The sequence below is a fragment of the Pezoporus wallicus genome, unplaced genomic scaffold, assembly GCF_028554395.1.
Source record: "Pezoporus wallicus isolate ANWC-B61680 ecotype Strahan unplaced genomic scaffold, APGP_CSIRO_Pwel_v1 scaffold_6362, whole genome shotgun sequence".
NCBI classification, from domain to species: Eukaryota; Metazoa; Chordata; class Aves; order Psittaciformes; family Psittacidae; genus Pezoporus; species Pezoporus wallicus.
In genome coordinates this window covers 8,925,305-8,951,774 of record NW_026637663.1, presented here as the reverse complement: position 1 = coordinate 8,951,774, position 26,470 = coordinate 8,925,305, and the positions used below count along the sequence as shown (strand labels likewise).

Here is a 26,470-nt window from a genome sequence, read left to right as displayed (position 1 = left end):
TCTCTCCTTCTGGGTAGCAACAGTCTCCTTATTTTAAGGAAGACCATCATCATCAATCAATTCTGTTTTGGTGGAGAATACATCAGCCAGCATGTGCTTTGGGATTTCAGATCCCCGTACTTTTAACGTGTAGCAGGCATTCTCTACTTTTGACAGACTCTGTTTCAAGGTATACAGCTTCTTAGATACTTCGTAAGGTCCAGTGTTGCCAATGAAAGTAAAACCATCATAAATCTGACGTAAGAATTGGCTCAGTTCAAAAGGTGTGTCTATGTCACCATTTCCAACGCTGCTGATGCACAGCCGCATCAGCTCTCCAGTTAGATCAGCCACTCCCAGCAGGTAATCGACAGGTGTTATCTTCAGGCTCCAAGTATGCGGTTGTTTATCATGGGAACTTGAAGTCTGAGGACAGGACAAAGTCCAGTACAGAGAAACATGAAAAAGCAGCCTATAATGGTTCAAATACACACTGACTTATCTGACATAACTGGTAATTGAAAACAGTCTGGAAAATTAAATTGCATGGCACTTCCACACAGTCTGATTTCAGAAGTACGGACCTCCTTCCAGCATACCAGAAGGTATGAAAGCATCATTTCCACTGGAAATGAGATTTCCATTCTAGCAAACATGATAAACATACCCTGCTACTACTACATTTGAAACAGAATTATCACGTCTGTGTACTAACATTTATTTGCAGTTGCTTTTTTTACATTTTCTTCTTTTTTGCTGATAGGTCTCAGCCTAATAGATTTACATTTTACCTAAATGGTCTATCCAAAGCTATCAAAGCAATCAAGAATCAAAGTATCAGCATTAGGAAAACCAATCATATAATTTTGCAGTAATATCTTGAATTTCAAAATGTATCTTATACCAGAAGCTGATAGGTATAGCTCAGTCAGATGTATTTTATATCAACTGAACTCATTAAAATAGCTAGAAAAATACTTCATGAAGAAAACTCATCACAAAGTTACAGGTTTGTTCCTTTATCCATGTTTCCAAAGATTTTTATTGCCAAAATATTGGAATGTGGGAGACAACACAGGTTTATTGCTGGTCCCTTGCTCCCACGCTATCCATCCAGATTCATAAATCTGGTCAGAGACATGTATGCAGGGGTTAATAACTCCACAATTTGTTAAAACAAGTGCGCCACGACGGGTTTGCCTCTGGTAAGAACAAATGAACTTAAGCTGAAAACATAGCTTCTTTGGAAATATCTTGCCAAGAGAATGAAAAAGAATCAGAAGTGCTTTACAGCAGAATTTCTTCAACAGAAGCAGACGCAGGAATTCATCTCAAGTTGTACATTACTGTACACTGCACATGTACTGCATGGGCATTTCTGTGTATCACTATAAAATTGCCTTTTGTGCTCTGTCAACAATCAAACTGAACCCAGTTTACTGTGATCAGTGGCAGTAGTTTGTCCCTATGCAAAAAGTTCCATTTAGGGCAGGGTAGGAGTATTGGCAAGCCAAGAAACAGCAGATACGGTATTAGGGGTAAGGTATGATGGTCCTCTGAGGGAAAGCATCAAGACCAACTCCAGGAAGACTACAAAGGAGCTAAGACACACAGAGTACATTTTAACAGAAGGTGAATACAGTGCCTTCTGTGACTAGTTACCAGCAGTAACTAGTTACTAGTTACCAGTTACTAGTTACCAGCAGTTAGATTTCATTCAGAGTTCATCCTGCCTTTGATTCACTTGTTACCCCCAGCTTTTGCTACATCACTATTACACCAGTATAGTGATACTTATCAGCAGGCCTTACATGCAGTCCCAGACATTAAAAATCCCTCCTCTGTATTTGTTTGCTGATATTTCATTACCCAGGATCCTTCCCTCTACCAGGAGTTCAGCTTGCTCTGAATAAGAAGGATGTGAAATTTATAAACTTGCATCCCACAGATTTAGTTTACTACTTGTCAGAATAAAAAGTGTGTTTTGAACGAGTCAAAGTCTACATGTATATCTAATATTATTCCACTAACTGGCCTTATTTAATCAGATGCCAAAAAAGTGACTAAGCTTACTCATTGCATTTCCATTCCAGAAAGATGTTTGTCACGAGAAAAGAAACATTTTTACCGTGTTTGTTGTTTCTTCTCTGTCTTCTGCTGTAAATATTAGTTGTTTGTTGATCTCTTCAACACTAATCAAAGAGCGTGTTTTGATAAAATACTGAAATGAGACCGCCTCAACATATTCCTGAAGTCCTGCAAAAAACAGCACAATTAAGACAGTTAATTCAAACATTCCAGCAATGATCCATGCTCACATTATTTATTTTTTTAGAAATCTTTTTAAGGTTACTAGCAAGAAGTGAAAACTAAGATAACCCAGAAATAACACTGAAACATAATCTAACATAGCATGCTTCTGAAGTACAAAAACCAGACCAAGAGCACAGCAGATAAACATTTTCAAGTTTTTACTCCAACTGCATTTTTCATTCAGAACCTGTTGTAATTCAACATAAAGAATTACATTACTCTCAGAAACATACTGAACAGCACCTCCCCATAATGTCCCTCAGAGGTCTTCAATGGGACCAGTACTGTTCAATACCTTCATCAATGACATAGTGGGATCAAGTGCAGCCTCAGCAAGTTTGCAGATGACACCAAGCTGAGTGGTGCAGTTGACAAGCCTGATGGGTGGGATGCCATCCAAAAGGACCTGCACAAACTCAAGAAGTGGGACCATGTTTAACAAGGTTCAACAAGGGCAAATGAAGAATCCTGCATGTGGGTCGAGGCACACCCCAGTTTCAATACAGGCTGGGGGATGAAGGCATTGAGAGCAGCCCAGAGGAGAAGGACTTAGGGGTACTGCTGGATGAAAATCTGGACATGAGCGGCAGTGTGTGCTTGCAGCCAAGAAAGCTGACCGTATCCTGGGCTGCATCAAAAGGAGCGTGACAGCAGGTCAAGGGAGATTGATTCTGCTCTGCTTTTGTGATATCCCACTTGAAGTAGTGAATTCAGCTCTGGAGTCCTCAGCACAGGAAAGACATGGACCTGCTGGAGCACACCTAGAGGAGAGCCACAGAAACAATCACAGGGCTGGAGCACCTCTCCTATGAAGATAGGTTGACACAGTTGAGCTTGTTCAGCCTGGAGAACAGAAGGCTCTCGGGAGTCCTTATTGCAGCCTAAAAGTACCTGAAAGGGGCCTACAAGGAAGATGGGGACAAATATTTTAAAAGGGCCTGTTGCAGTAGGATGGGGGGTAATGGTTTGAAACTAAAAGAGGGTACATTTAGACTGGATATAAGGAAGACATTTTTTTACAGTGAGGGTGGGGAAACACTAGAGCAGGTTGCTCAGATTGATGGTGGATGCGCCATACCTAGAAACATTCAAGGCTGGGCTGGATGTGCTTCTGAGCAACCTAATCCAGTTGAAGGTATCCCTGCTCACTGGGGGGTTGTTGGACTAGATGATCTTGGAAGGTCTGTTCCAATACAAACAGAGCTTTTAAAAGACAGCATTTGTATGATGGAGAGTGCAGATTAGTATTTCACAAGTCCACAGAGGCACAATGCAAAGAACAAGACTGCAGATAAATCATAAGCAGGGCAGATCACCTACCAAAACCCAGTCATTTCCAAAAGATATTTCCTTTGTTTCACCTTAACAGCAACAGTAGATAATTGTTTAAAATGGAATTTCCCACTTCTCTATTTTGTGGTAGTGAACAGGCTCCTTAAAACATGCAGGTTAGAACTTACCCTCTAAAAGCAACAGATTCAGGGCAACAAAAGGAATTGGTGTGCTGGCAAGGAAATAAAAGATGGGATAACAAACGTAGCCTGTACCAGATCTGTATGCTATCTGCAGCCACCTGTCACAATTACCTCTCACTACCTACTTGGCAGATGGTGATTTTCTGTATGCATTACTGCAAAGGTGAGATCTAAGAAAGAGTCTGAATGTTCAGACAACGATTTCACAGGTTGTCAGTTTTTCCTTATGTGCAGAGAGCAGATCTGGGGAAAGCATGTGAGAAAACTTTGTAAGCAGAAAGCTGAAGTTGGCACTGTTGGTGGAAAAAAAAGCAGAATCAAACCTGGAACAGCCAGGGTAGGACTAAGCTAAAAAAAGTTCTGAAGACAAAATCAATGCATGTGGATCCCTGACCTACGGACAGAGAAAGTGCCAAAGGAGGATATTAAAGGAACAGACTGCAACATGACAGACGTGACTCTAACATATGCATTCTATGGGGATGGTGTCACTTCAAGAGAAGCAAGAGGTGATACTGTCAGATCATGCTGCAAGGATTAGACAACGGTTTTGCCAGTATGAAAACTGAGAAAATGTGGACGCACCCAAAGGTACCAGAAGTAGAATCCTGCTTTCATTAAAATAATCTTAAAATCCTCAGCTGGCCTCTACAGGGCCAGGACCTCATCCTACAGAGATATGCAGGAAGCAGCAAATTTAGACACCATCTGGATCAAAGAAAAAGTCTAAATCAAAGAGAACACAGATTTGAATAACAGATGACAATTGAAATACCCCAAAAAACTGGAGGTAACCTCAAGGGAAAATTCAGTCATAGGAGGCTTTCCAAATCACAGTAACGTGAGAAGTGACCTGCATGTTCTCCTTTTACATTTCTTTTCTCTTTACATTTCTCCTTTATTTGCAAGGTGAGCAGGGGCAATTCAGAATTGCAGTTCAGCCTGCACTCTTCATGCTTCCATACAGCAGCATTTGGAAAAGCTGAATAAACATCCAGCAACCAAAGCCACCCTCAGCACTGCTGATCACAAATCAAAACACACACAAGGAGCTGCAAGCCCAATTAAACACAATAATTTAATCAACTGAATTCAGATAAAGCATTCAGGGAACAAGCAATAGAAGAATACTAGATAAAAGCTACTCAGGATCTAAGTTAAATAACTCCAGAAGTTGCAGAGAGGTGGATTTCATCACCTTTCCCAACTTAACCCTCTGATGTGACGCAACCAGTAATCCATTATGAAATTCTGGCTTTTTCTGTGGATAAGCTGGAAGCTACCAGACACAGTGGCACTCGACAACATCTATGCTATCTGTGAAGAGGACTATCACATGTGAATAATTGATTTGGCGTTTTCTCAGGTTCTCAGAGATCAAATCAGCTTTCAAACTTTTTGGTAAACAGTTCCCTTGATCAATCAGAACTTCCAGTTTCAGCTCACTCCACTTTAATGCTTCTCCACACATTTTGTCCTTTTCCAGGGCGTATGTTTTGCTCCTTTTTTATGTATTTTATTATAGAGGCATACTTGTATGCATGTATACATAAGCATATTTTTACTTCCTCCTGCTGTCCCGCTATAGCTGTCATATTCCACTCGTCTCCTCACTCCCATTTAATACCATGTGAATGTTGCACACGCGGTCTGGTGTGTCATTTACTGTCACTGTTTCACAATGTGGGAATTTGTCTCCTACTATTTCCAAGCAAGCCTTACAAAACCTCATTTAAAGTTGTTCCCATTACAGACTGGTAACAAATCCTGGTAATAACTACTCTGCAAAAAAACATTTACATTTGACTTCTCCCCTTCTCCCCCTTTTAAAGCCCTCCTTCTAGAAGTAGCTACAACATGACTCTTCAGTGACCCAAGACCTTGAAATAAGGTGCTCTCATGTGTAGGTAGAAGGACGTTTACACATATTATGTTTTAGCTTAATGGTAGGACATCCGCTATTTTCAGCAAACAATCCCCAAGGTGAAAAACTCCATCCCATTTCACTACACCATCCAACAATACCTTTCCCCTTATGCTCTTGTTTTGGATTTATTCCAAAACTGGCTTATTTATGGATTGCACTGCCAGTAATGGAATAGTTTGTAAGACTGCCTTTTATGTATTTTTTTCTAGTACACAGACCAAAAATCCCAATTAAAAGCAGTGCATTATTTCTACCAGCACTTCTTAAAATTACAGATGTAAGGTAACAAGTGCTTAAGTATTCTGATATTTTACTACATTTATCAGACATAAATGGCTTGTGCCAGTGACAAGTTACGGTGTCCCAGTGTAAGAGTCCTTCTATATTTTGAGAACTTACTTTAACTAGAAACTTACACAGAGGTATCTTCTGAGCACATGTTGTCTATAAAGGACATATTGTGCCTGAAATTTTGTGTATTTTTGACAGCTCTATCAGCTGATATTCAAGACATTTACCCTAATCTCCATATGCAAGTTCTAAGAAAGTACTGTTAAGCCACTTCTCGAAGAACCTTAGCAAGAAAACAGGATTCTTGGAAAAAACAAGTCATTGGGGTGCTCAGTCCAAGAGTCAAATGAATGCATGAGAGTTAGTAAAAGATAGTTCTACTTTAGAAATAAGTAAAGAATAAAAATTCCTTAATTGCAGGAGTCAGGTTAGAGTAAAAAGAACCTAATTCTATCCGAGACGTAAATGCAGGCACGCACAAGTTTTAACCCAGAATGAGGGATGAAACAAGAGGTGAAAGTTTCCTCCTAAATTTTTGCTTACTTAATTCCCTCCTTTAAATTATCTGTTCAATAATTAAAATATGGTTTTAAATGGATTTCATGCCTTTCAGTTCTTGATGGTACCAATGCCAATGCTACCTGCCATCTTCCCAAATAAGGTGCTTCTCTCCCTGTTTCTTCCCAAACTCATTTTCCTTCTATCCCTTTGTCCTCTTTCCTTCCTCTTTCTCTGTATCTTTTTGGTCACAGAGCAGCCTGTGTTGATGGTTAGGACATAAGCAATTACAGTCTGTGTTCTTTTACCCTCCTAAACCATGCAGCAGGTAACACAGGCCAATAGCAGCCACTAGAAAGATAGTAGGAAAATTACACAGAGCAAGTTTCTTCCAGGATCACTAAATGAAGGGTGGGGTACATTTACAGGGTGAGTCATGTGAAACTACCCCCTTGCAAATTCATTGCAAAAATCAAGAGCACAGTCACAGATGTATCTTATCATCAAGTTTAGGCTGGCACGTTGCATTCTCATTAAAGAAACCCAAATAAACCACTTTAGTGCAACCCCCCCAAAACCCAGGAAAAAAAAAAAAAATCATATTCTTGTGGAAATCCCAAAGAGAAACCAAAGTTAAACTGGAAAGCTGCTTTTAGTAAGCTCGGCAGGCTGGGGGGGGGGGGGGGGGGGGGGGGGGCAGACTTGAATATCCCACTTCTACAAGCATGTTGATAAATGAAGGGGAGAACTAATAAAATAATCAGAAAACTAACCTGATACATCAACTGAGACAAATACAAGCAGTAAGTTTAAAAGCATTAATACACAAATTAAATCATTCTGCTTCAGAGTTAGCATCCTGTGAGGATGAAACCGACAATTCACAGCTCAGTCTTTTCCATTACAGTTCTCTCCAGACTTGGCAATGATTCCTTAATTCACAAGTCTCTTTCCATGCACAAGTGATAAAAACTTAAGTAATTAAACTAAACAATCAACCTGCTTTGTTGATTGTGAGCATGAAGTCAAAGGTTAATTTTATACTAGAAGAGCATAGAGCCAGCTGTCCTCAGAGACAAGCGTGCTCTGGACATCCTGTTGTGAAAGTTGCTTGAAAGAATAATTTGATAAAACTGATTTGATAAAATGGGACTCACAAACACAAACAAAAGCACTAGAGCAAATGTCCATAAAACATTACAAACTGGGGAAGGGAAGGGAGAGGGAGAGAGAGAACCTGTTTCTATTCATGGTGTAATATTTCAAAAGCTGTGTCACTACAGCAGGTAGGGTTATGAGTAGTCTGAATTTTTAAGGGAACTGGGGAAAGAAAAAACACAGCTAAGTCCATATCCACAGAAACAAATTGCGCAATTTTTTCAATCCAGTTTTTGAATTATTTTAGTGATCAGTACAAACACAGATGTGAATATGTCAGGAAAAATTAGTTTAAATAACCCTGAACTGATTATGAATGGAAAATAAATTTTCAGAAGCATATCACATCTAGCAGTGATTTGTCTAAACTGCTTTATTATTATACCAATAATTAAGTTAATGCAAATTTCTAGTATTAAGCCCTGAATGCTTTATTGATTACTCAATTGCTACTTGACACATCCATGACCACCAAGAAGCTCTGTTCCCTTCTAGCTGCCTGTGTTGAACTGACGTATTTCAGATACTGAAGTGTTAATATTGTTTGCACTTTGTTTAACGGTGAATACACACCAACTTTAGGGAAAAAGGTAATACCAAATTAGTCTGTTTTCCCAGTAACTACAGCAACAAATAGAGGTCCCCTATTTAATAGGCACAGATGCTTGTGAGAGTCCAGTTATTTCCCCAAAGAGGCACAAAACCCCTGCAGTAAACAGCAAAGAATATTTTAATCTCTCACTGCAGAGAACAGTATTATCAACCCTTTTTGTTATTGTTATTAGAAATATGAGTACAAATGAGAAATGCTAGGGTTAATTTGCAGGTGACTCATTTTGCTTCTACTTGAAGAGCTGAGGGATGTACCATGGCTACTTTTGTAACCAAGTTTATTGTTCTGAAGGGTTGTGGGGGAGTTCTGTTTATTCATCCCCCAATGTAGTAATTCTGAAGTGCAGCCTATGTTCTACAGAAGTTCTTAAAAAACAAACAAAACAAAACCCAAACTATTCCAGTGAGAAGTAGTCTTTCCCGTCTCTTTGACTACCTCCAATTGCCTTGATATTTGATAAGAGTTTTAAAAGTCATTCATCTATATGGCAAATTTTACACTACTAACAGTGTACACTCTAGGGCAAGTGTTCAAGATACCAAAGAAAGGAAGCTCTGACTCAGCCAGGAAGTTCAATGATCAAAGAAGGAAGGGCAGCTAACACAACACAGCTTCTTCAGTTCAAACCCCAGTGAAAGTTCTCCTCAAGATGTTTCCATTCAACAGCTCCAACTCACTAGCATGCCAGAAGCACCAATGGTGGACATTTATCTTCATAAATGTAAATCTGGTGAGATAGTAAAAAAGGACATCACTACTCACCAAACCCCATTTCTCAGCACATGATGGCAAAACAAAAACCTCATCACCATGGGCTATACTAGTTGTTTCCTGGAATGCAGTTCCTCTATGACACATTGTCCTGTGTGCTTTTTAAGCAAACAAACAAACAAAAAAAGATTCAAAGATTTTTTTTCTTGGTCTCCTCTCATGTGCCACCTGCATTTGGTTCCTGTAAAGGCTAGAGAGCTCTCATCTGTGAATGACTGCTGAGGGGGCTCAAAAAAATTCCTGAACCAGAGCACAAGGACTCCTCCCTTTGCGAACTATGAAATGAATTAACAGACAATGTCACTAGTTTCAGATTGCGATGTAAATAACTACAGTATTTGCCATAATAGTTCTGCAGGACTTTAAAACAGTCAGGTCTTAACTGGAAAACTTCAGTAGCAAAAGACAATCCTTGTTTGGCCCAATCCAGAGCACATATCTTAAAGACTGTAAAAGCTTATCTTATGGGTATATGCTGCCCTGACTCCTGCTGAATTTACAACTTTTGCTGAACTCAACAGCTCATTTAGGGATCAGCTGATAATCAGTGCTCACATAGTGCATGCCCTGCTTGGTCATGTCTCAAATCACACTCACTCTCCCAGGGTTGTTTTAAGTTTTTGTGTCTGGTCATACAAACTCCGCAGCAGAAAGTAAGAAGCTCTGCAGTTGCTGATTTTTCACATTCCCTGGAAGAACCTAGAAAAAAGGCATGAACCAGAAATAATAAAAGGGTAGTAAGATGCAACAAGCTGAAGGTATCAAGTTTCACATAAGCAACTTGCACTGAAGAAAATCAGTTTGACAAAGTCTGTTGGCATACTTGGTGACGCGAATACACCAGAGAAACAGAGAAAGAAACAAAACATAGAAACAAAGAAATTAACTAAATTATATCTGATAAATACTAGTATATTCACTGCAAATTCTGTTAATTTTCCAGTATAATCGGGAAACTTTGTTTCCATTTCTGGCATTTTACCTCTCACCCACAACAGCAAAGAGATTCATTCTTCAGTCACATCCTGTTCCTGTGTTACTATGTTTTCCCACCATCTTGCAGAAACCTGATTGCTTCCTTCATGGATAGCTTTCAAGTTTTAGGTGTGTATTTAAGTCTTTGCCTGGGTGAGATATTCACAATTAATGATACCTTCCTTATGTAGTAGAAAAGCCTTTTCCTTTGTATGGCAAACCTATAATTAAATATGCTGCCTATTTTTATCAGTTTTTAAACCTTCTTACAGAAAAAAATGTCCTAGTTCTCCTGTTCCTGATGTACAGAATAGTTCGTTACCTTGGTATTATTTCAGAAATACACAGGTGTCTACAAATACAAAGGTATCTAGCACTGTTGAGTCTTCATTGTTTTTTCCATTTCACAAATAAAAAAGTTAAGAACAAAAAAACGTGGTAACACAGAAATCATTATGTGGATAGTTCCTTTAGTTGGCGTTCCAACTAAAATCCTTCATACAATACCGCAAAAACCCCCAATATTACTTAAATAATCAAATTACTTAAATCTGGCCTGCTTGGACGGACTTCATGCATTTCCAGTGCGTTTCTTACAGCAGCACGTATGGTGGTCCTACATACTGTAGTTAAAAAACAGTATTCTAGTACAACTGAACTATTTTCCATCCATGCACATTTATATGGCTGTGTTCAACCCAGCAATGCAGTTTGTTGCAGTATGATTATACACGCCTGAAGTGACTCTAAATGGCATAAGGTAGGAGACAGAAATAAGCTCCATTGTATCATTCTCTCGGAACAGAAATAGTGCCTGCACAAGATAAATTATGTGTGAGACTGCGTCAATGCTGAACTTTTACACAGAATTCCCCACATCAGCAGCAGCAGAAGCAGTCACAGAGCAATAGTTTTGACAAGGTGCTGACATTTTACAGTCTTGTCATCTAATCCTATTGAGAGCAAGTGCAGACATGATAAAGAGCTAATGAGCTTCTCTGTGCACACCACTCCACTCACCACTGCTGCTAGCTCGGGCACACAGCAAACAGAAAGGTCAGCCAACAATGCTCTCGTTGCATCTACTATCATCATCCTACACCACACTACTGAAGAAGCCCCAGAAGACTTATGGCCTCCCCATTCCGCATTTTGTCTATCAGCTGTGAAGATAATACCACACCTAGCTCCTAGCAGAATCTAATGACATTGTAAAAACATCAACACATAGTTAAAACCATCACTCCAAGAGGTTTTTCGGTCAAACTGAGTGCTATATATATAACATATATGTAAAAAAGTATATAAAAAATAGTTTAACACCTCAAAAACCTTAGAATTCACTCACATGTCCTTGTTAAGGGGAGAAAAAAAAAAAGTCTCCAAATAGCTAGAGATTTCATTTTTTAAAAATCATGTTAAAAAGGTACTCCATTCAATCCCACACAATGCCTACCTATAATGTAAGTCTTATATTTCCTTCTGCATTACACGAGTTTTGAATATATGGAGGGCAGATTTAGAACATGCGTAGAATAATTCATGATTAAATCCTAACATAGAATCACAGAATCAACTATGCTGGGAAAGACCTTTAAGATTATCAAATCCAACCCTTAGCCTAGCACTGCCAAGTCCACCACTTTACGATGTCCCGAAGTACCACATCTACACATATTTTAAATACTTCCAGGGACGGTGACTCCACCACTTCCTTGGGCAGCCTGTGCCAGTGCTTGACAACCCATTTGGTGAAGAAGTGTTTTATAATATCCAATCTAAAACTCCTCTGCCACAACTTGAGACCATTTCCTCTTGTCCTGTGTGCTTGTTAGTTGGGAGAAGGGACTGACACCCACCTCACTACAACCTCCTTTCAGGTAGTTGTAGAGACTGGTAAGGTCTCCCCTGAGCCTCCTTTTCTCCAGACTAAACAACCCCAGTTCCCTCAACCATTCCTCGTAAGACTCGTGCTCTGGACCCTTCACCAGCTTCGTTGCCCTTCTTTGGACATGCCCCAGCACCTCAATGTCTGTCTTGCAGTGAAGGGCCCAAAACACAGTATTTGAGGTGCAGGCCTCACCAGTGCAGAGTACAGGGGGATGATCCTTTCCCTAGTCCTGCTGGCCACACTATTTCTGATACAGGCCAGGATGCCGCTGGCCTTCTTGGCCACCTGGGCACAAGCTGGCTCATGTTCAAGCAGCTGTCGACCAACACTCCCAGATTCTTTTCCTCTGGGCAGCTCTCCAGCCACTCTTCCCTAAGCCTGTAGCACTGCAACCCAAGCACAGGACCCACCACATGTTGTAGACTTCTACGTATCTTGTCTTTAAGGCTCATACAGATCTTTTCTGTATACTACTGATATTTTCCTTAGTATTTTAGAGTTAAATATACATATATAAATACCCAAACACACATATATACATATATAAAATCATGAACATTTTTTTCCTCCCCTTCATAAATTCATACCATGTTTTTCAGTCCCTTTCTTGCACAGTGTCTCACAGCAATTTTAAAGGAACAGTACACATTTCCTCACAGGATATATAAGGTATACACTGCAAAGTGGGGCAAAGGAGCAGGAATTCTATATTACAAATAGTAAAGCTTTAAAAATATCAACAAAGCATAACATTCTAACATAACAAATGAAGAGCTCTGCATTAAAAAAAGACTTCATTATTTCAGTATCTCTTTGTTTGCTTGTTTAATCATCCCCTGGGACAATCTGTACTGTTAAGAAACGTGTAGAAAACAGTCATCAGTTTTTGTTGTTGTTCAATTAGTGCTATACTCAGTGTTTGAGCTCATGCAAGTGTCCTTTGGGGAAATGTCCTGCGTGCCATTAGCACTATTCTTAATGAGGGAAAGCATGAAAACTCCTTTAGTGCTCTGCCAGAATTGTTTTATCTTCAAGTCAAAAGAACAACTGCTTGGAGTAACCCCAAAAAAAGCATTTAACAATTACAAGTGGCAAACAATATTCCCAAGCATTATACTCATAGCACTCTTCTATTTATAGGCTAATAGTTATTATACTGAATAAAATATGTATTAGGCAGCTTTATTATGCAGCCCGTCATGATTCCCCAGTTACAGCTGCTATGATGGTTTCACTATAAGCCCAGTTTTGATCCCTTTTACTCTTTCTGTGAGAGGCAGGGTGGGGAACAGGAGGATGTTTCATGTTTGGTTTCAAGACAAAGGAGAACATTTTTAGGAAGTTTGAGGTTAATTGGACATGCTGCTTTTGAGATATGGGACACAGGCGTTTCTTTATTCTTTTTTGAGGAAAAAAAGTTTAATGGCATGGTTTTGCTCATAAAAAAAACTTTTTTAACTAGTTCTCCAGAATTTCTTTAAAATACCAAATCAGAATTGAAAACTAGGTGAAAGGAAGTTCAAAACTTACAGCTCTAGGAAATACATAACATACAAAAGATCTAGCACTTTTCCTAGCTACATTTATTTTCTAAAAGGCATACAAGCTTTTTCCACTACAAGAAAAGCAAAGCTACAATGAAAGAACACTAGACTTAAAACCAAAACTAAACCAAACATTCTTTAACTCTTACCACTGTTTCCCTTCCAATTACAGTTCTTCCTAAAATGTGGGGGGCAGGGAGAATAAAGCATTCTCTCCTGCAGTTGCTCTTTATCTAACTGTTCCCTCATTCTTCATGTTTCTAGTTTTTCTATCTCTGCTTCATAATCCTGACATCAAGCATCTTCACATCTCTCATACCTCCTTGATCCCAGCTTCAGCATGATGAAGACCTGCAAGTCTTTAAGCCTGCATATTCCTATTTTTTGCCACCCCAATGCTGGAGAGCAGAGAATTTAATGAACAAAGATTAAAGTTCTGGCTAAAAGTTCACATTTCATACTTATCACACATACAAGCTCATTTAAACAATGTGTAAAAGCATTCCGTGTATTCTCAGGGACACACACTTACATTCTAACACATACCCTTACAAAACAATGGACATCAGATGGCACAAACTCCCTTAATAGAGGAGCATCATGTAGAAGAGCTAGAATTTAAGCAGACACTGTGTATGACCTACAGAAATGGGATGAAGGCATCTTATTTCAGTTGGATTTTATATGCAGTCTTCGAAATGAGGTGAGAACTGCCTAATTACAGAAACAATGGGGAGATCTCAGAGCCAGGCAGTATTACATAACCAATGATATTCCACTGACTTGCCACCTACTCACATCACCCGAAAAGAAGAAAAAGTTAGAAGTACAGCTATTCCCAGTTCTAACTCTAGAAATGCAATGGGGGCTGCATATTTCTTTTTAGTTCTGTCCAAAAAAACATAAAGTTCAGGCATTTGTTTGAGACACTCCACCCCTAACTTCTGGAAAGATGAGCAGCAGTCTACTTCTTTCTCCTTATTACTTAATATACTAATACCTCTTTGTTTTCCTTTCTTTTCATCTAGAAAGGTCAATAAGATTCCCTCTCTTAAGTTGTCTTAAGACTGTGGTAAGAAAATTCTTAAACTCTATGACAATCTTGCTCCAAGCCTCATGCAACTGTTCGGGATGTGCTCTTGTGGATATAACTGCATGCAGCTATGAAGGATGTGAATGGGTCTAGAGGAGGGCAACAAAGCCAGTGGAAGGGCTGGAAGAAATGTCCTGTAAACAGCTGCCAAGGACTTTAGGCTTGTCTAGTTTGGAGAGGAGTAGGCTGAGGGGCAACCTCGTTGCTTTCTACAGGTTCCTGAGGAGGGGAATTGAAGAGGGAGGTACCGATCTCTTCTCCCTGGGATCCAGTGATAGGACACACGGGAATGGTTCAAAGCTGTACCAGGGGAGGTTTAGACTGGTCATTAGGAAGCATTCCTTTAATGATAAGGTGGTCAAACACTGGGACAGGCTTCCTTGACAGATGATCAATGCCACAACTTGTCAGCATTTAAGAAGCATTTGGACAGTGCCCTTAATAACACACTTCAATTTTGTCAGCCCTGAACTGGTGAGTCAGTTGGACTATGTGATCACTGTAGGTCCCTTACATCTGAAATAGTATGTTCTACTCTAAATAGCTTTGCAGCTGTGGAGGCATTGAGTCATCATACACCTGCAGTAGGCCTCTAACTTCCTATACTAGAGGTCTGTAATAACCTGGCCTGCTCTACAATGGACAAAAACGTTTTAGTCATTTTAAGATGCAGAGATTTAAAACACTGAAGGAAAGTTTTAGAAATGCTGAATTGTTTCAGACTGCATATTTTCAGTTGTTTTCTAAAGAGTTTATTCAGGTCCATTTTGATATTACAGGTATCTTCATGCAAGTCAGAGATTGATTATGCAGGAGAGTCAGTGTAGCTGACTATGTAGGAATATTTACCAACCACACAAGCCAAACCTGAACGGAAATGTTTTCATTAATTTCTTTATTCTTAGGTTGTTCTGGCTAGCTTCAGTTTACATATCTTTAATATAAAAATTATAAATATAACTTTTCAGGTTAGAAAATAACAAAAATAAATTAAAAAAAAAATTAAAAAAACAAACCCAGCAATTTATTTTTTAACTCGGAGGAGGGAATCTGGACAATCTGGAGGTAGAAACTTGGCATCAGGTTTGCTCACTTACTTTATAAGCCATGGGTACACATAGAAGTTACTGCACAGTAAGTTTTTGTATGTCTGCTATGTAGGCAGGCATAGTCTATTACATCTGAGATGAATGCAAGCTATTTCCAGGTAAGCTGGCCCTCAGCAAAAATAAGAGGTATGCCTCTTTGAATTTACCCACACAAAGCCATGTACTAAGGAAATGGAGACAACTCAGGTGAAGCAGCTGATACAGGGTAACCGGTTACCACATACAATTTTGCTCACATGGCAAAGCTGACAGCTTGTATCATGAGGTCTCACCAAGATTCATGGGGTAGCAGACCTCAAACGCTGCTGTTCTATAGATAGAATTATACAACTCGCACAGGACTACAAACTTTAGGGATTATTCAGACAAGGTTTACAAGTTTCAGCGAAGCTTTCAAAAATATTTGTTCATAACACTAAATGCAAGGATGTTCAGATTTTATAACCAGTACTTAGAATGAAAATCAAAACACATTTTCAGCATGTCAAGATACTCACAGTATACACTGACTAGGATTGCTCATGGTTTGAGGTCATAACAGCATCAGAGTTTTGAATTATCTCTTTCTTTTCACTTCTTCATTACAGTACTAAGCTATATATAGCAGCAAGATGCAGAGAGTTTAAGTGGCTCTTTAAGGGCAACTACTTGCATTTCATTTGAACAACCCAATGCACCACAGGTAGGAGAACTGTGGAACTGAATTAGAGCTATGAAGACTAGCAGGGCAAGCTCCTTCTGGTTCAGAAGTGCCCAAAACAAGCTTTCATTTAAGAGCTGTCTCACTCTTAACCAACTTACGTTTGTGTAAAACATAAGTTAACCTGGGCACTGTTTGTCTTGTAAACTACATAGATATATTTGCTTTATCAAATCAATCCTATGGACATTTTTAAACAAATCATTCAGTGCAAATCTTCAGGTCTCCTCAGCTAAAGAAGTCTTGCCTAAACAAGGAAAGATATACAGGAGTCCAATATGTTTAAAATAAGACTGATAAACAAAAGACACTTTTATGCATGGACAAGATGTCAAAGAAGCAATTACATATTTTACTTAAGTGTTGCTGAAAACAAGATATTACAATTTTAGGTAGGATTCAGATTGTCAGCAAAGATTCAGCAAAGAAATATGATTTGACAACAAGAGTCATGAAAGCACTGGGATTTAGTATCTGAAGGATGTTAGTAAAGACTGCTATTTACAGAGAGGAGCAGAAAAAGATGTGATTGAAACAGTATAAACTCAGATTTAATGCTTGCAACACAGAAGCAGAAGCACATTCTGAGTCTTCAGAAGGAAGAAAATGCTAATCTAAGGATTTTAATTCATGAACTTTATCAACTCAAGATGCAATCATTTCACAAGATAGTCACTCCCACTCTCCTCCCAGACACTATAACCCTTCAGGTGGGGTAAATGCTCCTAACTCAGAGGAGAATGGCCAGTACATTTGTTAGAACTACTCCCCCCAACTTCAGTTCCATTCTGGGTCCAAATTTCTCCAAATGTAGTCTCCAAGTTAAATCTTTTTTAACTGCAATGATAAGCTGACTGAAGGGCAATAGCCTCTCTAATACCAAAGCCAATTTTGCTAACAACAAAGATTAATCTGAGTCCTGATTTATAAGCATAGAAATGTGACATATTCAGACCTTGCAGCATGAAGAGGAACCACTGCTACGTAAAGGTAAACTGAGCTTAGTACCAAATAGCACACTTTCCCTATTTTAAAATAATATACCTGGAGATATAGCTCTGTGGAACTGATACACGTCTTCTCCAATCAGTTCTTGTGCAACCTGCTTAATCTTCCGTCGGACAGCATCTAGTTTTACTTCAGATTCATTTAATATTTCTTCCCCATTGGGAGCACTGCAATCAGAAAAGTTAAACTGAAAGAGCAGCTTTCAGAAAATGAGCAAACAGTTAAAAAAAAAGTATTACACGTTTTCTTTTATTAACCAATACATTTTCAATGGCTTCAGGAAAAAGCAAAGCTGATACCGGAATGAGGAACAGTTTAACTTCCATTAATACCTACTGCATATGCCAAAAATCTGTACATAAGAATGTACAGGAAAATAATCAGCCAGCCACACAGTTCTGGTAGCATGATGCTTATTCCAGATGAGAATTTTAATTATTGCTTAAGTAAGAACAATGAGAAACATGTGCAAAGGCTTCAAAAAAGTATTCCAGAAAACCAGCAGTATTTGCAGAAGTCCTTCAACCTCTTAAAAAATAAATCAACATTTTGCAATACACTACCATATTGCAAAATATAATACCTGACCTACTTCTATGTGTGACTTTTTTTTTTTTTTTTAGGAAGTAATTATGGACTATACTGTTCAGGATCAGCTGAAATATTTGATTCATACTCACAGTATATACTTGGCATTTAAAGTTTAATTTATCTCCTTTTCTTTAAACTTCCCCCTCCCCACCAAATAATCTATATGGTATATTAGTTTACAGTCTGTTTAAGGAACTACTGATAGACTGGTCCCAAGAAAAGTTTTAAAAGCAAACAGTAAAGTTTACTGAAAGTAAAGCCACAATAATAGTGAAAAGCAAAGAAGGAAAAAAAAATACAGCACAGAAAGCTTCCACTCTCACAAAACCAGGAATATCTTACAAAACAGGAACCTGGAATTCAGAGTAAAGAGGAGTGTTTTTTATGTTTCTTTCCTCTATCAGTTCCCAGCTACCTAGCCCCTGCAGTGGGAGTAGCTATTTACAGTCAAGGTTGTAGCACTTACTGGAATTGTCACAATGCCTCTTTGAGAACAAGCCCAAATTAAAAAGAGGGTAACTTCATAACACCTATTTATAACTGTCACTACTACGGTAACTATAAATAGCTACTAATACAGCAGAATGCATTGATAAGTAAGAAAAGATAACTAGAAATACAAGGATTGGAGAGAACTGCTATAATACGTAAGACCACTGTTTGACACATAGAGTTAAGGATCTTATACAGCAGGCTATGAAAAGCTTCAAATTTTCCTGTTATTCTTCTAGTTTGTCTGTGGCTTCCAAAGATTGCTTGGAGGCTCATAAGAACACAAAACATACAGAAGCTCAAAACTTCACACAAAAGCCTCTTAGGCTGCAGTATTTACTGAAGTAAACAGAACCCAGGTCATCTCCTCTTTGGATTGATGACCTGGGGTGGGGCTGCAGCAATCAAAATGGTGAAGTAGCTGCAGGGGCAACTAACCTGAAGGAAGGGTACATGCTCTTCTCTCCCAGTTTGCTGAAAGCTGGAAAGGTCTCTTAAGCTGTTACACTCTACTACTCTGATCCTGTTTAATACATCAGTAAAACCAACTGAGAAACCTGAACATGCATCTTTCATTCTCTAACTGGAGTGTGCATTCGCTAGCTCCCATCTACCCAAAAGGATGTTTATGGGAAGTTAATTAAATTCCTCTCAACAGAACAGTGCAGCTATTAATCACAAATACAGAGAACACTGCAAGGCAGTTTCTAGGTTTCTGTGAACACTTTAATGCTCGATACTACTCACCTGATAAACCTGTGGAGCAGAAATATGGTTCTTTTGCTTTCAATAGTTATGTCACGACTGAGCTTCACAAGCCGTTCATATTTATCATGCCTGGTGTCAAGCTCCAGCTGAAATGCTGCAGAAGCAACCATTACAGGAACAAGCCTGGTTATCACATGTATATAGCGCAGGGGAAGAGCAGACAGCCTGTGCTACAGTAACTGCTTATAGGCTCCAGCCCACCAGCCTTTACCACTTTTCCCCCTGGTTGCCTTTTCCCAGGATGGGCAGCGCGGCTGCTCCTGTGTGTGGCATGGCTGCAGAAGCCACCACTCCCAGAGCTACAAAAGTCAGCGTTAATACTACTTTTGCTGAATAATTCAGGTTTAAATATACATCAACCCTGATGATGCTTTAAGCCAGCCCAAACAATTTTAGAGTAAAATACTTGTTTTAGCTAGTAAATCTATTCTGCATACTGCTGCTCAGGAAACCGACTTAAATTTTCACCCAAATGCAGAAAGATAAATTAAAAAATAGAATCCTACAATCATTAGTAAATAAGATTCATCAGTCCTTAAAACCAACCAACCAAACAAGGCATCTGACCAAGGCACATGCACTGTTAAAATGCACCATTTAGTAAAAGAAAGGTTGCATTTTACATCCCAACTAGACCTGGCCAAAAGTCAAATACATTAATATCCCTAAGAACTAAAGGTTCTAAAGGTACTAAAGCAAAGCAAGATCAAAATAAGATTTCTGACTTACTGATGTAAATTCTGTCTAACCACAATGAACACAAAGAACAGAGTATGTGTATCTGGTTATCACAGTCAAACATGAATGTTTCACAGATAGCACTAACATTTTATAGAGAATTATTCCACTAAATAAACTATTAATAGATACTTGGAAGAAATCTAACACATTTCTTGCATAGCTGTCTGAGGTGTTAAAGTGTCTGTATGAGAAGATGGTGAAACTGAGCTAAGAGGTTGAATTTTTAAAGGGTCTAAGAAGAGAGTATCCTTTAAAAAAAGCACAGCAGTTTGCTGACAATAAAAGTTTAGATAAAGCTACAGAAGTAACAGTATCTCATCACTTTAATAAAAACTTAGTTTCTCTTATTTTATTCTATACTCCCCAATCTTCTTCCGAAACTCCAAGTCACAAATGCTCCTACTAATCTTTTAAGTCTTTCATGTGTCTGATTAGTATCTCTCTTCTAAATTCTGAGAGTCAAGTCCATCAATGAATTGTCATCAAGAAGAAATTTTCCCCTCAGATCATTGTGGCAGAACTTGAGGGAGGGTGACTGGTACTTTCCTTTGTAGGATGCCATATTGTCGTGGTTTAAACCCAGTCAGGTAATTCGTTCGCTCACTTCCGCCCCCTTTCTTGCCCTCCCCCTGCTCTCGGAGGGATGGAGAGGAGAATTGAAAAGAATGCAACTCCCACGGGTTGAGATAAGAACAGTTTAGTAACTAAGGTATAACACAAATCACTACTGCTACCACCAATGATAATAATGATAAAGGAAATAACAAGGGAAGAGAATACAACACCTCAGCACCAGCTGACCGATAACTCGGCCCCCAAGCCCGACCAAGCTCCAACCGATACCTCCTCCAACCCTGCAGTCTCCCAGCCCTTCCGGCTAACTCCCAGTTACATCCTGGGCATGACGTGCTGTGGTATGGAATACCTCTTTGGTCAGTTTGGGTCAGGTGTCCTGTCTCTGCTTCCTCCTGGCTTCCCCTCCTCCCTGGCAGAGCATGAGGCTCACAAAGTCCTTGGCCAAACCAAAACATCCTTGTTATCAGTTCTGTTCCCAGGCCGAAAGTCAAAACACTGCACTGCACCAGCTACCAAAAAGGAGAAACATGACTGCTACTGCTGAACCCAGGACACATATAGGACATCTGCAGTAACTATTTACAAATTTCATCTACCAGGACATTCACTATTCCGAGGATCTACAAGATTACCAATGACGCCAATCTCTACTGGACAGCTTTGGCTTTTAGACTTTGATGTTAGATTTTAAACCTCTTAGGGACTACTAGGAACCATTTTGCGACCCGAAGTAAAGCACTGACAAATATAGTAATCTTTAGCCTAAAGGGATGTAAGAAAGCATACTGTACTGTTGCCTAAAACTGGAAAGGACTAGAACTCAGTGGATTCTCCAGGCTAATACATTGAGACCACACAGCCATTTCCTCCACACATTTCATTTTAATGTTCACTCTATCACTGAAAGCAAAGACTCAGACTCTATTGCTTTTGGTCATGCAGATTCAGACTGTCAAAAATGACACTTGGTAAATCTTAACCTTACAAATGCAGATACTATCCACCCTCTGTATCACCGAGTTGTCATATTTAAAATGTATTATGCAAAAAAAGGGTGTAACTGAATACTCCTTGGGTTTTGATTATTATTACAGAAGACAATTTCTCATTAATTTTTTAGGCATCTTTGGTGCCAACAGGTAACTATGTCAATTCAAGTACAACACTCTGCCAAGGAGATAAAAAAAGAGCAAAATGTATATAACCATTTAAGGTCACACGTTATGTTGCTTAGATTCAAACAACATACACAGAAATAGTCCGCCACTCCAGATCACCTTACACAGCTTGCTAAAATATAAGCCACCTGGAACACACCTCTTCTTAAATCTTATGTCTGACGTGGAGACAAAGACCACCGTTGTCTCCACATGGGGCTTAGAAGCACTACTGTAATAGAAAGAGTGGATGTCTGAAAAGATGAATATATCATGTCCCTTACATCATTTCTGAAATGAGCCACATGCTGCTGATTGGATCTCATGAAAGGAGGGAAACAGATGTTTTGAATCTGAACTAATGGCAACCTTATGACAAATCAATATGCTTAAGGGTAAAAAATGAAAGTACAGTTGCTCTACTCAATTCAAGCACAAGTGTATGTACATTATCTAGTATAACAGTTCAGGGGTCAAAGTTAATGATCTGCCGAGCTGATTTACACAGGAAAAAGAAGAAATATCTGTTCTAAAGAAAGCAAGGGAATTAACATGATGTTGAAGGGACCATCTAGGACAGCCATCTGACTCTTACTCCTTCACTCTCCTTAGCTTCACAGAAAATAGTCAGGATGGGGAAAACTTTACACCAATAACTAATCTCTTCCCTTCCTTCTTCTGTCAAGACTTCTTATTACTGAAATTCAGTTTTGCCTACTTATGGCTTGTCTAATGAGAAATTTCAACTAAATTTACTGGAGTGTAAATCTGGTTTTGTGCAAAACCCTATAAAAACAGTTTGGCTGGAGGGAAGTTTACACTTGCTTATTTAAAGAAACTTAAATACAAGCTAATTTATAAACACACAATTTGAACTGTTTACACATAGGTCTGCATTAGTGTCCTGGGTTCAGCAGTAGCAGTCATTTTTCTCCTTCTTAGTAGCTGGTGCAGTGCTGTGGTTTTGACTTTCAGTCTGGGAACAGTGCTGATAATACCAATGTTTTTAGTTACTGCTCAGTAATGTTTACTCTGACCAAGGACTTTCTGAATCTCATGCTCTGCCAGGGAGGAGCGGAAGCTGGGAGGAAGCAGACAGGACACCTGACCCAAACTAGCCAAAGAGGTATTCCATTCCACAGCACATCATGCCCACTATATAAACTGGGTGCAGCTACCCAGAATGGCTAGATCACTGCTCAGGTCAGGCTGGGTATTGGTCGGCAGGTGGTAAGCGGTTGTAGTCTCTTCCCTTGTTACTTCCTTTACCATTATTATTATTGGTGGTAGCAGCAGTGATTTGTGTTACACCTTAGTTACTGGACTGTTCTTATCTCAACCCGTGGGAGTTACATTCTTTCAATTCTCCCCATCCCTCTGGGAGGGGGGGGGGAGGAAGGAGGGGGGAGTGAGAGAGCAGCTGCGTGGTTGACTGAGTTTAAACCACGACAATTAGTTAGCTGAACTTTTATTTTTAAAAAGTGCATGTATGTACAGCTACCAATTCACCAATCAATGCGTCCAGACCTACATTAAAGTAGCTTAAGTCATCTATGCACCAGAGCCAAGGTCAACAGCTAAGAGCCTTCTCAGTGTCCCCAACAGGAGCCATTTCCTCCTCTTGTCACCATGGCTCAGATTTTTCATTGCACTTCTGCAGATCTTAGTTTTCTGCCACCAAAGGACCCTATCACCTGTTGTCTGGCTGAACACTTGCTCAGTTTGCTTAGCACCACATTCAGCACAAGTAGGGTGAGGGAACAGCAGGTAGGATGAAAAAGGAAGCAAATCATGAGTCAGGTGGAACTCTGAGACCCCCTTCTCAGGACTTTACTGCAAAAGAAGCAAAAAGCCAAGCTCTAAATGTGTGAAGCACAAATCCAACCAGTTTCAAGCTTCTCCCGAGAGATGCTGGTTTATTCCATCACTAAATACTAGTTATTTCCTAGCAATTTCTACACCACATTTTCATAATGCGGCTTTCTGAATGCTTACTTACATTTGAAAGATGTCATCAAAGCTGAAGATGGAGTAACATTCTCTTTTTCCTCTCTTTTTTGACCGCGTGGAAAATTGTCATGCTTTCGTTTTCTGAACCCACCCGATCCTATTAATAGAACACCCAAAAATGTATTTTAAAAATAAAAGTTTTGCCAGAGCATAAGCAGCATCAGAACACTGTCTTCAAAGTATTCCCAACTGTAACCATATTTTACAGGATAGCATAAGATAAACTAGATGAATCTTATTACCAACCAATGTCATCTTCATGTTAGCTTCTTCTACCACATTCCTAGGGAAAATTAGAAAAAATCCTACCAATTATAATGGATGAGTATGGTAGGATTCCAGGTGCCTTTTTTTTAAATTTTCCTTTGTTTTTTTTTGGCAAGATCTTCACACCCTTTCATGTTTCCTTTCTGTAAGGGGATAGCTGCATGGAAACCCTTGTCTGAGCAAAAGCCTACAGCATGGAAACCCTTGTCTGAGCAAAAGCCTACAGGATTAGACCTTTTTTTTTTCCTTTTTTCCTTTTTAATTATCTTAAATATTCAGCTTGACCAGAGTCACTGAAATGTTTCCAATACTGTAATTATTTTGGGTCATGGGGCTTCAGTAAACAGAAAAAGCAGCAAGGCATAATTTAAGTAAACTACCATTAGCCAGGTATGCAGGTTTAGCTCCTGCAGTATAGCATCTTACATTCTGCCCGCTGACTAGCTTCTTCTCTTTTCACCCTGATATAGCTGTTCCCTTCAACAGGCTCTATATGCCTTTTCCTTAGGCTTCCTCTTCAAACCCTCACCCCAAGCTCACCTCTCTTGTACTGTGTTTTCCTACCAATTTACACCTTGTATTGTTTCTTCCTTTTGTCCTTCCTTCACCTAGGATAGACTCACTGTGCCATTCAGTGTTTTACGCATTCCTCCCACTTCGCTACCACTTTTTTTGCAACAGCCACACACTGTGTTCGTAACAGAGGCCACAGTTTGGCAAACTTACATACAAGCATACCTTCTGGAATATGTGGAGTGCTCTCAATTTCCTTAAAAGAAGAACAAAAGGAAGCTACTTAAAAGTTACAGACGAACACTGGATTTTAAAATGCTTCTGTTTAATTGTTTATTATCCCAAAGCAAAGCCAGAAGTGGGCGTAGTTACTTTCTAAAAGAGGAAACTGAAAATCATTTTTTCCTTCTTTTCGGTTAGGACATGAGTTCAGGGTTTTGTTTTTCCTGTAGCAGTTGAAAACATTACAAACACAGCCCTCAAAATAGTGCAGAGAATTAAAACTCTCTGCAGTATTCTGAAAGTTGGGAACATCATAATGACCTACAGGAAAAAACAGGCCCTCCTGAAGTGTGTGTGGGAGAAATAGAGAGAAGAGGTTCTACAGAGTAACGCGACAGCTTGGGTACCAGAAAAACACAGAGTGCAATAACTTAAGACGTGATTTTTTAAAGTAAAAATGCCAGCTTCCTTGTTGCAGGGCCCACTTTGTGGCTGAAGGGAGGGAGTGACTGCCTAAGCTAATCAAACACACATGCTGCAAGGTGAATGCCGTGTTGCTGGTAGTTACAAGTACTATCCGGGTCTAATACACAGCTTTTAACTATAGCAACCACTTTTTTGCCATCAAGGATGATCTCTGAAACTACATTCACGGCCACATCTGTAAGTCCAACTAGGAAGGCACTAACACCTGTGCAGAAACCGCCTCCCTAGGTGTAAAGGCAGAGTTTGGTGACACAGCCGAAGAGAACCACTGCTCACAGCAGAGGCTCATCCTTCCGCCCCTCCTAGCTGCAGAGCATCCCCACTTTCACCACCTCCTCCTCACGCCTTATCTACTGTCGGCTCAAGGGGCTTGAGAGGCCCCTTAGGCCCAGCGCAGCTAACGGCCCGTGGACCGCCCCTCGGCGGCGACAGGCGGCGCACGGCCCGCACGCCTTGAGGGACGAGCGCCCGCCCATTCTCCTGCGCGCCAGGCGGCGGCACCGGCCCCGGTCAGGCGGCTCCGGGGACCGCGGGACTCGCCTCGGTCCGGCGGGGGCCGTGGCCGCGCTGCGCCACGCACCGAGGAGCCGCCGGCTCCAACCGCCTCTGGGCCGGGGGGTGAGGGAGAAGAGGCACGCGCGCCGCCGCCGTCACCTTCCTTGCCGCTCATCCCGTTGCCGCCGCCGAGCCAGGCCGCGTACCCCCGGCAACCCGCTGCCGCCCCGTGCGCCGGCAGGGCCTCGCAGCAACGCCCCAGCGGGGTGCCAGCACAAGTGCCCGAGGGAAAAACGCCACAGAGGCGGAGCACGCCCCAGGTCGCTCGCGGTGTGGGAGGCGCAGTGCGGAGTTGCGGCGGCGCGGGGAGTGATATCGGGCGTCGGTACCCGCGAAAGAGGGGTAGCGCCGACTGCAGGGCTGTGTTTTCGAGCAGGCGGCTGTATGGGCTGCTAGTCTGAGACGCTGCTGTAGGGCCCCCCCAACCTCGCGGCACGATGGGACATGTAGTGCTGTGGTGGGATGGCGGCGCTGCCGGACCGCGGCCGCTGGGCAGAGATGCATCTGGCGGCGCTGGTCCTGTCTGCTTTCCTCGGCCTGACCCGCAGAAAGTGACCGTCTTGTCCCCTTCCCTTCTCTGTCAGGCTGTGTCTCCTGCTGCCCCCCTTTCAACCTGGCACACCAGCACCGTGGTGCTTTCCTTCCATACCAGGTGAATCGGAGCACGCCAACAGCACAGAGCAGCCAGTACTAGGCACTGTGTTGCTCCCCTCACTGCCCAGCTAAGAGATACATCGTTTGAAGGAG

General features: G+C 40.5%; 1 protein-coding gene across 2 annotated transcripts; it reads right to left on the bottom strand.

Annotated features, from left to right (window-relative positions):
* TSNAX (translin associated factor X) lies at window positions 1–25,924 on the bottom strand. Of its 2 annotated transcripts, none has more exons than XM_057407041.1 (6): window positions 25,823–25,924; window positions 23,670–23,777; window positions 19,176–19,290; window positions 17,382–17,512; window positions 2,108–2,235; window positions 1–405 (listed from the first exon to the last, which is right to left on the bottom strand). In XM_057407041.1, exons 1-6 carry the CDS (start codon window positions 25,836–25,838, stop codon window positions 34–36), a joined length of 870 nt encoding a protein of 289 aa, XP_057263024.1. In that variant the 5' UTR covers window positions 25,839–25,924; the 3' UTR covers window positions 1–33. The 2 variants fall into 2 exon arrangements, with proteins under 2 accessions (XP_057263024.1, XP_057263025.1); XM_057407042.1 differs by lacking the exon at window positions 25,823–25,924 and adding an exon at window positions 25,374–25,466.
* Window positions 25,925–26,470: the final 546 nt, after the last annotated feature.

Coding starts and splice junctions, on each gene's coding strand:
- TSNAX (XM_057407041.1), bottom strand. Junction 2,236..17,381: donor CCACAGAGCTATATCTCCAG/GTATATTATTTT, acceptor TGTTTTTTGCAG/GACTTCAGGAATATGTTGAG. Junction 406..2,107: donor GAGAAGAAACAACAAACACG/GTAAAAATGTTT, acceptor TCCTGTCCTCAG/ACTTCAAGTTCCCATGATAA.